Here is a 15,876-nt window from a genome sequence, read left to right as displayed (position 1 = left end):
AAATAATGCCGCCCCCTATAAATATGTATAAAACGATGTGGATTTTTGAAACAACCTAAGCCTTTCATTGGTTTTCTACTACATATTTCAGTAAGAGATATCAATTATGTTAAATTAAGCCATTCAAGTCTTAATACCCCAGGTTCTCTTTAAAGTGACAGCAGTCTAATATTCCTGCTGTCTGTCATTTATGTTAATCAAACAACAAAAGAGAGACAATCTCTCAATGCTTATGACTAAATCACTTTTGTAACTTTAATAAGAAGAAATATATATTTAATTTACAACCCAACAAAAGAGCAGAATAAGTTTCTTAGTTATTTTGTCTAAAGAATCATTAGGCCTACATCTTATTAATGAATAATATAAGACAAAAAGATCACACAGCATCTATGAGAAACAGCAGCAGTTCAACAGAGCCACAGAATAAAAAGCAAATCTTCAATCACCTGCTTGAATTGTACTGTTGAGTGTAGTTCTGCTTTCTCTGAAGTGTCCGTCAACCTTATAGTGAACATGGTCCAATAGATGTGTGTGCAGAGTGCAAAAGAGTGTGTGTGTGTGTGTGTGTGTGTGTGTGTGTGTGTGTGTGTGTTGGGGGGTGTTTAGTGAAGGATTATGCAAATGAAATTTGGGAGAAAAAAAAATCCTGTCCAAAAATGACTCGGGCGGAACGCTTGCTCAGCCGGGGTGCTTGACTAGCGTGTGTGACCGAGCCGCCAATGCCCACGCTTTCCCACAATCCAGCTTTGTTCACTGGGACGTCACCATGAGCGTCTGTGGAGAGGAGGAAGAGCAAGAAAGAAAAGAGAAGGAACAAAGCACGGTAGATAACTATGGAAAGATACTGGTCCATCTTTCCATCTCATTTACTACCGTATAAAATACACCCTTTGGGAAAACGGAGCTCAATAGCTCGGCTCAAACCTATACGATTGAGAACAGTGTCATGATTTCCATTCAATTAACTTTCTAAACTTTCTGGTGAAGCTACAATACAACAATCAGAGGCAATTATTAAAGGTCAATTGGACAATTAACTAACCCTTCAAGGAGGGAAATTAATAGTTCCCTACAGCCCAGAGTGTGGACTGGTTATGTTTGGAGTAGCATACTAACATACTATTCTTATTATTTCTGTACTGTATGTACTGTAAATAATGATTTTGACTATTTGTTATGTATAGCACACTATGCACATTTTTTCCCAAAACTTTGGGATCAGTATGTTTTTTAAAGGAGTCTCTTATGCTCATCAAGGCTGCATTTATTTAATTAAAAATATGGAGGAAATAATTGTAATATTGTAACATGTTATTACAATATGCAATTTCTATACTTTAAAATATAATTTATTTCTGATGCAAAGCTGAATTTTTAATCAGCCATCAAGTCTGTCTTCACTGTCACATGGTTCTTCAGAAATCATTCTAATATGCTGATTTATCATCAATATGGAAACAATTGTGCTGCCAAATATTTTTTTGGAACCTGTGATTATTTTTTCAGGATTCTTTGATCAATAAAAAGTTAAAAAGAACAGCATTTATTTAAAAAAGAAAACTTTTCTAACAATTATTAGTCTTTGCTATCACTTTTTATCAATTTAACACACCCTTGTTAAATAAAAGTATTAATTTCTTAAAAAAAAAGAAAGAATAAAAATGTACTGACCCCAAACTTTTGAACGTATTGTTAGATTGCTATTTTAAATAAATGCTGTTCTTTTTTAACTTTTTGCTCATCAAAGAATCTTAAAAAAATATTAAGCAGCACAACTATTTCTAACATTGATCATAAATCAGCATATAAAGTGATTTTTGAAAGATCATGTGACACTTAAGACTGGAGTAATGATGCTGAAAACTCAGCTTGGATCACAGGAATAAATTAAATTAATTTAATGTAGAAAAAGTTATTTTACTTTATAATAAAATTTCACTATATTATTTTTTTTTTCTGTATTTTCAATCAGATAAATGCAGCCTTGATGAGCATAAGTAACTTATAAAAACAACATACAAAAATTTTGCTAAAAGTTTACTTAAATAATTTTGTGGAAAAATGCTTACTTTTTATAAAGATTTGTAGAAAAGCTTAAAATGTATACTGCTAGATACTAAAGGTTTATTATCACCATTATTAATACATTATCTAATTTTCATCTTTCTTTTAACCTTCATATCAGGGTCTTTTTAAGTATTAAATACTTAAATTTACCCAATTACTTTAATCAATATTTTAGGTGTACCTACTTAACCATTATTTGTACCCAAAAGTGAGCAAAACCTGACAAAATCTCTGAGAACCTACACTACTGCTCAAAAGTTTGGGATCAGTAAGTTTTTAAAGGGGACTTTTCTACTCATAAAAGCTGTGTTTATTTGAATAAAAATACAGAACTGTAAATACAAAACTGTAATATTGTGAAATCTTAAAGGGATAGTTCACATAAAAATGGAAATTTGATATTTATCTGCTTACCCCCAGGGCATCCAAGATGTAGGTGACTTTGTTTCTTCAGTAGAACACAAACGAAGATTTTTAACTCAAACCGTTGCAGTCTGTTAGTCATATAATGGCAGTCAATAAGCATCAAACCTTTGAAAGTAAAAAAAAAACATGCACAGATAAATCCAAATTACTCCCCGCGGCTCGTGACGATACATTGATGTCCTAAGACACAAAATGAACGCTTTTGGTGAGAAACTGAACAGTATTTATATCATTTTTTACCTCAATGTCCAACTGTCCTGAGCGTGTGCTTAGCTTCTGGTGCATCTCATGTGTATGCACTCTGGCGTAGTATACGCAAACGCCGATCTGTCGCGTGTATACGACACTCATTGTTTACACAGAGCACAGAGATTGTGGGTATAGCGGCTATTCAACATGGTAATAACTTGCGCTTATCCTGATTGTTCAAACCCATTTAAAGCTAAAAGATTATGTTTGCTTGCACAAACTCATCCGGGACTGTTGACCGTTCACCGATTTCCAACTTCACATTTTTCCCATTCCGGCATTTGCGTATACTACACCAGAGCACATACACAGTAGGGGTGGCACGGTACATGAAAAACAACCGTACCGTTCGGTTCGCTTGTCTCGGTTCGGTGCGTGTGTGCGTCGCACGGTTCAACGGTTCAACGCATGCACAATGTAGCCTCGTGAGTGTCCTTTTTGCGCGAAATAAGAGGTGTGTGTAGACATAGAGACAGTAAAAGTGGAGTGCTGCAGGTTACGTCACGTGTAGAAATGGCAAGTGGGAGAGATAAGGAAGGCTGCCCGGAGTTGGAGGATGCGCCAGCTATGATACGCTGTTCGCGCCTGGAAAAAACGAGCGTGTCGCACGGCGTCGCTTCCATTACGAGCGCGCATACCACGCGTCTACATTTGAAATAACAAACTTGAGTGCGCAAAAGAGGCTTCATGTGAACGGCCCCTTAGCCAGGTCACTTGTGTGGGAACATTTTGGATTTCATGTTACCTATGATGAAGACGGGAATAAAAGAATAGATCGAACTGAGACTGTGTGCAAGCATTGTGGAAAATGCATATAATATGCTAACGGCAACACTTCTAATTTGTCAGTTCATCTGAGAAGACATCACGCCAGTGTGTTGGTAGACATGCAAGTTAATTCTTCAGTTCAATCTTTATGTGCTAAAAAGGCACATAAATTCCTGTGGAGATACACATTGTCCTGTTTTTGCCAAATAAATGAAAAGCATGTCATCAATGTCTTCTCTATTGCTGTATCAAATCTCCCCTAGCTTTCCTCAGAGATGGTCTCAATAATGTGCTTAAAGTCAAGTCCAATTCAGTTTGTGCATGATTACGTGATAAAACTTTTTTTTTAATAATGTATCCTAAATTGTGGATAATCAAGCTACATTTCATATGCCAAAACAAACTTCTGGAGTGTTAAAGATTAAAATAAAAAAATAAAAACAAGAACCGCACAGAACCGAAAACCGTGACCTAAAACCGTGATACGAACCGAACTGTGGGTTTTGTGAACCGTGCCACCCCTAATACACACCTAATAACACACCGGATGCTGAGCACGTGCTCAGGACAGTTGGACATTGCTGTGTATCAGTGGTAAATGATATAAATACTGTTCAGTTTCTCACAAAAAAACGATTGTTTCATGTCTTAGGACATCAATGCATCGCCATGAGCCGCAGAGTGTAATTTGGTTTTGTCTGTGTATGGTTTTTTTTTACTTTCAAAGGTTTGGGGCCCACTGACTGCCATTATATGACCATCAGACTGCAACGGTTTGAGTAATAAATCTTTGTGTTTTACTGAAGAAACAAAGTCACCTACATCTTGGATGCCCTGGGGGTAAGCAGATAAACACCAAATTTTCATTTTTGGGTAAACAATCCCTATGCAATGTAAAATAGTGGTTTTCTATTTTAATATACAGTACAGACCAAAAGTTTGGACACACCTTCTCATTCATGCTGCTCTTTTGAACTTTTTATCTATTAAAGAATCCTGAAAATAGTATCACAGGTTTCAAAAAAATATTAAGCAGCACAACTGTTTCCAACATTGATAATAAATCTGCATATTAGAATGATTTCTGAATAAAAGGTTATGCAATCCAAAATGTGTGCGTTGACTAAAATACATTAAGAAATAAAACTATATTTCTTTAATAGTATGATAGTATTTTTAGATCATTTTCTCCCAGCAGCTTCTCCTGCAATTTGTGTATTTAGGTCAAACTCTTTATTGTTATTTTTTTTTACACATAATATATGGGTCCTTCAATATTCATGAATTCATTATTTAATTTGTCATATAATCAAAAAATCATTTTTACTTATGCATCAGTTTTTGTACATGAGATTGTAAAATTGGCTATATTTATTATGCTGTCCCAAACCTGAGAAAGGACACAAAATAGCAGAAAGGAAAGATGAGAAGAAGTTTCATTCCGTACCTTTGAACTGCAGGTCAGGCCTCTTTGGTCAACAGGAGAATCACCATGAACACACCAAACCCACCAGCCAGAAACATCCTCAGCATCTCTCTGACCCACAGGTGAGTCTTGCGGATGCCGGAGCGCTCTTTAACTGATGCCAGTCAGCAAAAGAACACAATGCCAAAGCCACAGCTTTAGCTGAAAATTGCGTGAAACTTCCAGGAGGAATATTTTATGCTTGCTGTGCAGACAATGGACAAATGGCCGAGGAAAGCCAGAGCGACACAGTGGGGAACCAGGAAAATCTCCACACCAGCCTCCGGATTTCAGACAAAGAGGCACAAAAGGTAATTTTTTATCTGCCGAGCAGCATCTAAAAGGTATCAAGCGGGAGCTGCTTTTCACGGCTGAGAGCGCAGATGGAGTGCTGAATCAAGCTGGGATGATCATCAACAACACACCACTGCTCTTCTGCCTTTCAAACAGTCCGAGCGTAGCTTTTCACTAAGTTGGATTTTCTTTTTACTCTTTTTTTTCTTGCCTGAATTAATCTCTCTTCTAGCACGCTTCTTAAAAGTGGGAATCTATACAGAGTTTAGACATTGCATTTCCAGTATTTCTTCCCTTTTTTCTGTTGTTGCATTCTTTCCAAATTCCTGCTGTGGCGATCAATAGCATTTGTCATTTGTTCTCCTTGTTGGCTTGTCTCTCCACATTTTCGGGAGGTCGGTAAATTGGCCTCGACTAGAGTCAACCGGAATCATCAAACGCCAATCCCATCAGAGGACTATGAATTGTTCCAGCAGGAAAAATCTTTTGTTGCCTAATGCTCGAAAAAAATGTTTCAAGACAGGCCAATAGCGCATGAATGTTGCGTACTAAGAAACACTAAACTTTCTGTTCATGTGTTGACAAATTTCTTTCATTAGAAGCTTTAATCTCTTTAAAATAATAATAAATGTCAGCAATGGATTTGATTTGATATTTGGCTGTTTATGGCATTAGGAGGCGGGACATTCTCATTAGAGAGCATCTGATTGGTCAAAAAGTGTAGTGCAGGATATTACTCATATATTTTACTTTGTTTACTGCTAAATATCTGCTAAAAGTGCATTTTGTCAACTTTTTTTTTTACTACACTAGCAAAAAGATTGCAACGCTAAAAGATTATGTCGGGATTTTCAACATTTTAATACATTATTTAAAAAAATTGATTTTTTTAATTGTTTAACTAGAAATATTATTAAACATTGCAAAAAAAAAAAAAAGTACAATGGTTGTACAGGTATTGTAATGCTATCAAATGGTAAGTATTCAAATCTTAAATGTTTACTAAGATTATTTTATTATCTATTGAAACCCAGTATATTAGAATGACTTCTGAAGGATCACGTGACACTGAAGACTGGAGTAATGTCTGATGAAAACTCAGCTTTGCATCACAGAAATAAATTATATTTTCAAGTATATTCAAATAAAAAACATTTTGAATTGCAATAATATTTCATAATATTACTTTTCTCTGTGTTTTTGATCAAATAAATGGAACTTGGATAAGAGAGCATAAGAGATTTTTTTTTTTTTAAAGACATCCTCATTTGTAAAACTGGTATAAAAATAAGGTAAACAACGTTTGTTTGGTAAAAATGCAGAAGTTTTCTGCGAGGGTTAGGGTTAGGTACACCATCTGTGTATAAAAAGTCTATGTAATGTTCCCATTTAGATAGCTAAGTAACCATCTGTGTGTGTATATATATATAAGGTGTATATATATATATAAGGGTTCTTAAAAGGTTAAGAAATCCAAAATGTGTGCATTGACTAAAAAGCAATAATAATATTATTTAAAATAATATTTAAAATATAAGTGAACTTAATATATATAAAATCTTCATTTAGTGTGTACTTGCAATTGGGAGGTGGCTGATCATTAGCATTCATCTTTCAGCTCAAAAGTACAGTTTCTGTTCAAACTCAAAATTTAATTGCGATTGTGAAATATGGTGTAAAGACTGTTGCTCATTAAGCAGTGATGATGTGAGCAGAAGATGACAAAACTCATTATTGCGTTAATGTGATCTAATGATTATGTGTGTTTTGAACCCTTTTGACCCTGGGTTGAGCGCTATTTCTGTGATGATCTGTCAGAAGTGGCTGAATTAGGAGAATATGAACATTTCTGTTGTTTCAGCATAATTATGTTTATGGACTTAATTCTCTATGCTGTTTAGCAGTTTTAATGGTTCATGAGGCAGGAACGAGGCCGAACTCAACTGGGCAACAGCTGACAGTGCGAGTGTGTGTGTTTATGCATCTAGTGATCTGTTATTACACAGACATATGGCGCCATCTAGTGACTGAAAATCACAGAAAACTAAAAAAGAAGGTGAAATGAATATATAGTCAACATTTGACCTTTCATCAAGGTTGTCCTAAAACCAAAACAATACCTGTTCTTGTCTTAGGACAACTTTGATGAACTTTTTTGGTGACTTCAAATGTTGACTACTGTAGATTTTGAATAAGGCTATACTCAAGATAGCACATAAGAATTACAATAATGCAACATTAATTATGTTAATAAAAGGTTCTAATACGAAAAAGAGGTTTGAAGATTAAATACAGCCTAAATGATATTTAATCTCAGTATTATTTAGTATTTAAACTCACTCATCAGAGGCTAAGTAAACCACTAAATCTTGATTTGTAGTTATTTACAAACATTTAATAAAAATTACAATCTTCGTTGATTTAAATAACCTACTTTTCCTGCTAAAAGCAGGCTAAGACAGGACATAAACTGAAAATAGTGCTACAGGCTAGATGTCAAACGTTTTGAACCTGCTGGGTAAAATTGAGAAATAAAGGAGAAATTATGATTCATATCAACACTATGACTAGACTTGACTATTAACTCTTCCGCAAATAATAGACATATTATCACTACTGCATCAGTCACCTGCGCTTAAGGGGAGACATTGCAGGCAAAAACTGTTTTTTCTTGCACCTATCAAGCGATTTGGGGCTTTTGGGTTTTTCATAGTGGTTTTTCAGACTAGTGGAAAGAAAACATCCAAAAACACTGTTAAGTGTTTCCTTTATAGCACTTTATTTATTTGTGTCAATAGATTTCAATTACAATACATATTTTTAAAGGCCATTTTCTCAAAATTATTTTTTTCTTCTACACTGAGCCATAAATCTCCACTTCAGTAGCACTTACACACACCAAACTTTACATTTTTATTCCTGTCTATATCCTGAAGGTTTTTACAGAAGGATTTGTTCATATCTAATTTGCTTGATTTTATACAACATTTTATTCCCTAAAAAATGAAAAAAAAAAATAAAAAAAAAAAATAAAAAAAAAAAAATATATATATATATATATATATATATATATATATATATATAGAGAGAGAGAGAGAGAGAGAGAGAGAGAGAGAGAGAGAGAGAGAGAGAGTGTTTCCTGGCTGTTCTAGGTTTTTTATTAATTATGGCGTTACAAAATGAGATACACAAAATCCCCTCTGTAAAAACGTTTGACTCTAATATCAAAAAACGAAACAAGAATTTTGAAACTGACTTCATCCAGTGTTTAGATTCTTGTACTAGAAATGTATGCAAATTAGCGTGTATTTCATTAAATAATGACTCATTTGCATATTCAAACATAACATTTTAGAAAACTTGTAATACAAAAAATGTTTGCAATCATCAATGTAATCAATCAACTGGATAAGTACGATGATAAGTATTAGTTAACTTTTTTACCCTATTCCCTTGCAGTGTCTCACCTTAAACTAAATTTTGGAAGTTCAAATTTGCAGGCACTATAGAAGTCCACTATATGGAGAAAAATCCTGGAATGTTTTCATCAAAAAACATAATTTCTTCACGACAAAAGAAAGAAAGACATGAACATCTTGGATGACAAGGTTTGTAAATTATCTGTACATTTTTGTTCTGAAAGTGAATTTCTTCTTTAAAGTTTTCTTAAAATGTATTTGGAAAATCTGAGGTAAACTATCCGTTGTTGCTTTCAGTATGGCTATAAATATGATGTTCAAACTCACATTAGACACTTTCAACAGTGAATAAAGCATATAATCAGTACCTGAGATTATAATTGCCATAGTTTGTATTAGGGATGGGCGCTATATCGGCGACCATAAGGGTATCGGCCAATAAATGCTATTTTTAGTATTATCGTTATCGGTTTGATAACAAAATTAGGTCGATATATTTAAGCAGATAAATTCAGTATTATTTCTGCTGGCTGAACCACTTCACATGCTTGCTACTGACCACTAGGGGTTTAATCGTCGCTTCTTTAAAGTCACGCAAAGCATTCTAGAGAGAAGAGAAGATGTCAGCTGTGTGGGAGTTTTTCGTCTTTCAAAAAGAGGACAACAGACGTGCAATCTGCAACAGCTGCAAATGCGAGGTAATGCGAGGGGGCAGTAAAACAAAAAACTTCAATACTACTAATCTAATAAACCATCTGAAGTTTTGCCATCCCAACATTTATAAAGATTATCAGAAGAAAGTCACTGCCAAACAAACAACGTTACCCACTAACCTTACCAATAAGCTAGTACAACAAACACGTGACAATACGAAGAAATTTGACAAGGACAGTGCCAAAGCAAAAGCCATCACAAATGCCAAAGAAAGTTGGCCATAGAAATGAATAGTAACTATAGTTCAGAGATCAGTTCCAACTTTTCTGAAGTTAAAGTTTTAAAATAAAATCAGTTGTTCAAAATTATTTATCGGCCTACATATCGGCTATCGGCCTCCAAATATAAAAGAGTTACTGGTTATCGTTATCGGCCAAAATTTCCATATCGGTGCATCCCTAGTTTGTATTGTTCCAGCCAAGACGCCGCAGAAATAGAAACCGTTTCTAAAACTGAAATTTCGGGTGTTGCTGTCGCCGCTAGTTAGGACAAAAAAATCTGACTAACATGGAAAAGCTAACTTTTATCGCGTTGCGATTTACAAATGGCTGCGTTTATGGGAAAAATAAAGTGGATAGTCCAAAAAGTCCTTTCTGGAAAACGTGATAGTATTGTCGGCAAAACATGGCGTGTACTCCGTTCGTCCAATCAATGACACTGATGCTACCCAGTATTAACAGTTACCCCTGAGGAAGGTATGAGCAGCGTGAAGCTGAAACAAGATAAACTGAGATTCGTTTTACCTGAGGTTTAGAAAACGACCCAAGGTTAACTATTTCAGGTGTGAAATGCCAAATGACTAAATGAAAATTTTAAACTGTGGGTGAACCAATATGCTGTTTATTAAACCCTTAACACTAGTAATTGATTTCATAAATATAGCACAAAATGTCTTGTCATAGTATTGCAATAATTTTCTCATTGTATATATGTTGTTAACTGATTTACTCCCAGTTTTTATTTAGCAAAACACTGTATGGAATATGCCTGACACTCCACAGTGAATTCTTCACTGAGAAATCACTCTGTATATATTTTCCTATCGCTTGCCATATCAGTTATGTCAAATCTGGAAATGTGTGCAGTGAAACTGACCAGGAATTCATGCTGCACTAAAGCCCTGTGTGGAAATCGCTCATCCAAGAGAGAAAGATGTATCTGATGGGTCACTACACTTTGTGACTGAAGAGAGATAGAGAAAAAAATTTGCTTATCTGTATAAAGTCTGTAAAATACTCTGAGAATATACAGAGAAATGGTTCAAAATGAATCATTATCAGGCAAATTTTACTAAGTTAGATTAACATCACTCCTTATATGCTTTAGGGGTGTTTCTGAAATCGATCACATCTAAAATGTTTCATATAAAAGGTAGAATTAAATAAATAATTAACAAGGATGAAAATAGAAGAGATAATTTAATTACAAAATCACATCCAATCAATTGCGATTACAAAAAGGAATGAATGAAAGGCACACTTCAGGAATCATTGAAATTATGTACATTAAATATTGATACAGTGATACTTCATTCATTTCAGTTTGACAGTATTTGACAGCATCAATAAGTCAGTAAATGTATTTCAAAGAAAATCATGTTATAGACACTCCTTAAATGTTCAAGTTGGAAATTTGAGAACACTTATATTGGATCCATATACCTCAAGATTGCTTGCTGTGTTGACAGCACATTCAATTGTCACCTTTACACAATGCAAAATCACACCAATTAAAAAAAACAATGCATGTGGAGTCTCAGCTAACACGCTGATAACTTGGAGAATGACTATGTTTGGAACCAAAATTGTGTTGGGAATGATTAGTCTCTAAAAATATAACTCCTTTTATTTATGAAACAAATATGGTACAAAGATGAAGTGGTCAGGAGTGTCGCCATGTCATAAAATACCACGCTTTGCTGTTGTAGTTTCTAAACCCTAAAATTCAAAGTGCATCTCTTACTTATGCTGGTATTTGGCAGAATCATACACACAAAATTCGTCACTTATTCCAGAACTCACATCTGAAAGTAATACCCAGTACAGTATTGAAAGAAAAAAACAAGAAAAGAAATACTTAAAAAAAAAAAAAAAAATCTATCATAAATTGACTGTACACCTAAAACAATTACAAATTCAGATAATCCAAACAATATAATAGATACCCATAAATTAGCAAACAACTTTCAGGCCTTTCAGTGTTGGTAAATTGGAAATGAGGGGCGGTTTTATCAATATTTATTAACACACATCAACTTAGACAAGAGTTTCAAACCCCTAAAAATGATGCATAAGTAACTTTGGCACAAAACACAGTTTTGACCTTCCGCCAACTTTGTTTCCAAAGCAAAACAAATTATGACCTTCTGAGAATTTTCTGAGAAGATCTATTTGGTCATATCAGTCCAAATCTAGTTTAAACCTACACATTCCACTTTAATCTTGGAAAAAGGCATCCAAGCATCCTGACTAGGTCCTCTTGTGGTTGTAGAAAATGACGACGAAATCATTCAACAACCGTTTTGGTGGAAATAATGGGATTGTCTTCATCACATTCTGTTTCTGGTGGTGTCAAACACACCCAGAGATTCATCTGTTGAAAGAAAGAAAAGCAGGAAAGAAAAGCTGTTAAAGCAGGTCAGACAAGATACTATCTGAGGTATAGATTTCCAAGATCACCGTCCAAAGCCTAAAGCTTAGCACAGACTAAGCGTTACTTATGTCAATATTTTGTTTGACTACCTTCTCGAAGATTTGGCTTCATAAACAGTGGTATCGTCCTCGTCACTTTCAAGGTGGGCCATTTCCATTGTGTCGTCGTAATTTGACAGAAGCCCGTATTTCTTTCTCTGAACACCTGTTTTCTTCAGACTGTAAAGAAAGCACAAATAAGAGACATTAAATGCTTGAAGAAATCTGTGATTTCTCTTTCCATAAAACACAAAACTAAATGAGACTACAAAGCTTCTAAAAATGTCAAAAAAGTTTTATCAGTGGATAATGACTTCAATATCAGCCTATACAGCAAAAAAATATATTGTTATCAATGCTATATGCAGGTGAATCTCAAATTTAATTCAATGCACAGAGACTGAAGTAGTTTAAGTCTTTGGTTCTTTTATTTGTGATGATTTTGGCTCACATTTAACAAAAGCCCACCAATTCACTCAACAAATTAGAATATGGTGACATGCCAATCAGCTAATCAACTCAAAAGGTTTCCTGAGCCTTCAAAATGGTCTCTTAGTTTGGTTCACTAGGCTACACAATCATGGGGAAGACTGCTGATCTGACAGTTGTCCAGAAGACAATCATTGACACCATTCACAAGGAGGGTAAACCACAAACATGCATTGCCAAAGAAGCTGGCTGATCACAGAGTGCTGTATCCAAGCATGTTAACAGAAAGTTGAATGGAAGGAAGAAGTCTGGAAGAAAAAGATGTACAACTAACCGAGAGAACCGCAGCTATGAGAGGCTTGTCAAGCAAAATCGGTTCAAGATTTGGGTGAACTTCTCCACTTCAAGGAATGGACTAAGGTTGGGGTCAAGCCATCAAGAGCCACCACACACAGACGTGTCAAGGAATGTGGCTACACTTGTCGTATTCCTCTTGTTAAGCCACTCCTGAACCACAGACAATGTCAGAGGCATCTTACCTGGGCTAGATAAGAGCAAGTTTTATATTGCATTTGGAAACCAAGGTCCTAGAGCAGTGTTTCTCAACCCTGTCCGCCCCCCAACACTGCACAAAGTGCTCTCTAATCAAGCACACCTGATTGCACTCTTCAGCTCATTAGAAAACATCTCCAGTTTTGGGGTCGCCCAGGACCAGGGTTGAGAAACACTGTCCTAGAGTCTTGGCTCATAACCCAAGTTGCTTGAAGGCCAGTGTTAAGTTTCCACAGTCTGTGATGATTTGAGGTGCAACGTCATCTGCTGGTGTTGGTCCACTGTGTTTTTCGAAAACCAAACTCACTGCCCCCGTTTACCAAGAAATTTTAGAGCACTTCATGCTTCTTTCTGCTGACCAGCTTTTTAAATTACTTTGTAAACAATGAGTACCGCTATTACGAATTCTAATGTCAGATTCGATGCTCTTCTGTCCCAGTCTCCATAGGAACCCATTCAAATAGCGTCCATCTGTTTTTAATGTAGCTAACGTCAACAGCTTTGTGTCATTTACACACTCATCAAACTTTGAGGAGTAATGTCATTGCGACATTGCAAAGTGATGGAGGAAAGGAGGTGACGTGAGGCCAAGTATGGTGACCCATCCTCTGAATTTGTGCTCTGCATTTAACCCATCCAAGTGCACACACATTAGTGAACACACACACACACACACTGTGAACACACAGCCATATTGCTATTGCTGCGGCGGGGAGCAGTTGGGGCCTTGCTCAAGGGATTCAACTCAGTCGTAGTATTGAGGGTGGAGAGAGTGCTGTACATTCACTCCACCCACCTACAATCCCTGCCGGACCTAAGACTCGAACCTGCAACCTTCGGGTTACAAGTCAGACTCTCTAACCATTAGGCCACAGGGCCAAATTTATGCTTTCATTGGAGGATGACACATCTGCCTGACTAGCCTTAGCCACTCTCACTAGCTTGTTTACACAGAGTGCTGCTAGTCTGACAGGAGGATGGCTGGACCAATCGCGTGCCGGTCAATCGAAATGGTGCTTCCCATTGAGAAATGATTAGCGTTTATGTCACTGTTGGTGTACATTTCTAAACTTTTTGATTGGTTTTATATAGATATAGTGACGTTTCAGGGGAAACCCGAAATATAGGGAAATGCTCAGAAGTGATGAGAGGAGTTGAGAACAGCAATGTTCATTTCCAGCGAATTTTGTAAAACTTTTAAGTCAACTTTATACCTTTACTCAATTATCTGGACTACGAAACTTTGGGGGATTATTTTTGAATGTCTGTTTTTTTTTTTAAACTAACTAAAATAAGAAAAAAAAAATTTTTTCATTGTTTTTCCACATTATCGGCCTGTATCTTAAAATAAAGTTGCGACTTCCGACTCATTTCGCCAGATCGGGTCACATTTTAATAGGTTTAACATTAGATTAACAGATCGGAATAAACTCCGCGTTCAGGAAAAACGTCTATATGACTTAGCAACTTCCACGCGTTTTTTTTTTTCCATGTTTACACAGTATAAATCAGCAGAACAGCTTTTTAGTAGTACATAAACCATGCATCCATGCTGTTGTTTACATCCGAGTATTGCCAATATGGCCACGCATCCGGGCAACTGACCAAATCATGACGGAAGTGCAACCCTCTATAATGTATGAGGACCATAAAGAGCACATCAACTGGAAAACAAAGACAAAACCTGGACGTTTCAGGCAATTTAGAAACTTCAGCAAGCACGTGTACTGTAAAAGGAAGACGTGTGCGTGACACTGCTGGTCATGTGACTCATATCGGCGCCTATGAGGGGGCGACGCGCTCCATGGAGAATAAAACAGCCTTTTACAAGGTTGATGAATCTGGAATAGAGTTCAAGTGAGTGTACATCATAAACAAGATTTCACTTGTTTCACACTAAAACGTTTTACACATATAATATCGAGTGTACCTTTAAAACAAGTTTGTTCTTAAGTCCATAGTGCAGTTCTTCAGGAATTAGTCTATCTTGTCTCACTGCTATTAAAACCAAACTTTATTTAACCAAGTTGGTCTTCTTCGAGGTGAAATAACAGGTTATGTGACGCAACATCCCAAGTTTCTTACCATGACAGCGTTTGCGATTTGACTCGCTGTCTATATGCTTAAGTATACGCAGTATATACACTGTGTAGCTAGGAACACTTTTAAGACAAAATGGCATTTGACATGATTTCCAGATGACTTACCGAACCGCTCTCACTAAGAAATACAGAACTCCGATGGCTGTGATCCCGATCAGAACATACAGGGCCCTGTTTATCATCGCGCCGTCCAGATTAAAGCCCATTTTTGAGTTTGTAGTCGTGTCATTTTTATAAGAAGTGCTGATGCTGATGCTGGAAATGTTCTTGAGAGCGGGTGGTTTAGTGGCGGTGGACTTCTTGCTCGTGTCATCGGCGAACGAAACAACCCACAACGTCAAAACAAGAGGCAGAAGTCTTAAATGTGTCATTGTAGCTTGAGTTCGTGATTTTTAAAGGCAAAAGAAGACCTGGCGTTACATACAAATACGAAGTTCTCTTCAAGTAATGAATTCAGTTCCTCTTCCTGATTGAAGACGACAACACACGTAGTGTTACGGTAAATTGTGTCCTGAGGGGAATCAACAACCAGATCAGGTTCCTCTCTGAGAGCACAAACGAATTTCACTCTCTAAAAATAATATCGTAGTTACTTTAAAAATATGGCTGTATAGTGATCATTTTGATGTTTGAATCGTACTTTACGCAAACGGTAGATACGTCAACGGCTCTGGCCGCGTTGCGTCAGTGCAAAACGC

General features: G+C 36.2%; 1 protein-coding gene across 2 annotated transcripts; it reads right to left on the bottom strand.

Annotated features, from left to right (window-relative positions):
* Positions 1-10,804: 10,804 nt before the first annotated feature.
* Positions 10,805-15,764, bottom strand: fam174c (family with sequence similarity 174 member C). 2 transcript variants are annotated; one of them, XM_073825980.1, is made up of 3 exons: positions 15,284-15,755; positions 12,147-12,275; positions 10,805-11,997 (listed from the first exon to the last, which is right to left on the bottom strand). In XM_073825980.1, exons 1-3 carry the CDS (start codon positions 15,547-15,549, stop codon positions 11,994-11,996), a joined length of 399 nt encoding a protein of 132 aa, XP_073682081.1. In that variant the 5' UTR covers positions 15,550-15,755; the 3' UTR covers positions 10,805-11,993. The 2 variants fall into 2 exon arrangements, with proteins under 2 accessions (XP_073682081.1, XP_073682082.1); XM_073825981.1 differs by lacking the exon at positions 10,805-11,997 and having other exon boundaries at positions 12,143-12,275; positions 15,284-15,764.
* Between the last annotated feature and the right edge of the window lie 112 nt (positions 15,765-15,876).

This window comes from Garra rufa, chromosome 20 (genome assembly GCF_049309525.1).
Source record: "Garra rufa chromosome 20, GarRuf1.0, whole genome shotgun sequence".
Taxonomy (NCBI): domain Eukaryota; kingdom Metazoa; phylum Chordata; class Actinopteri; order Cypriniformes; family Cyprinidae; genus Garra; species Garra rufa.
The sequence above is the reverse complement of the archived record's forward strand: the minus strand, read 5'-3'. Positions and strand labels throughout refer to the sequence as shown.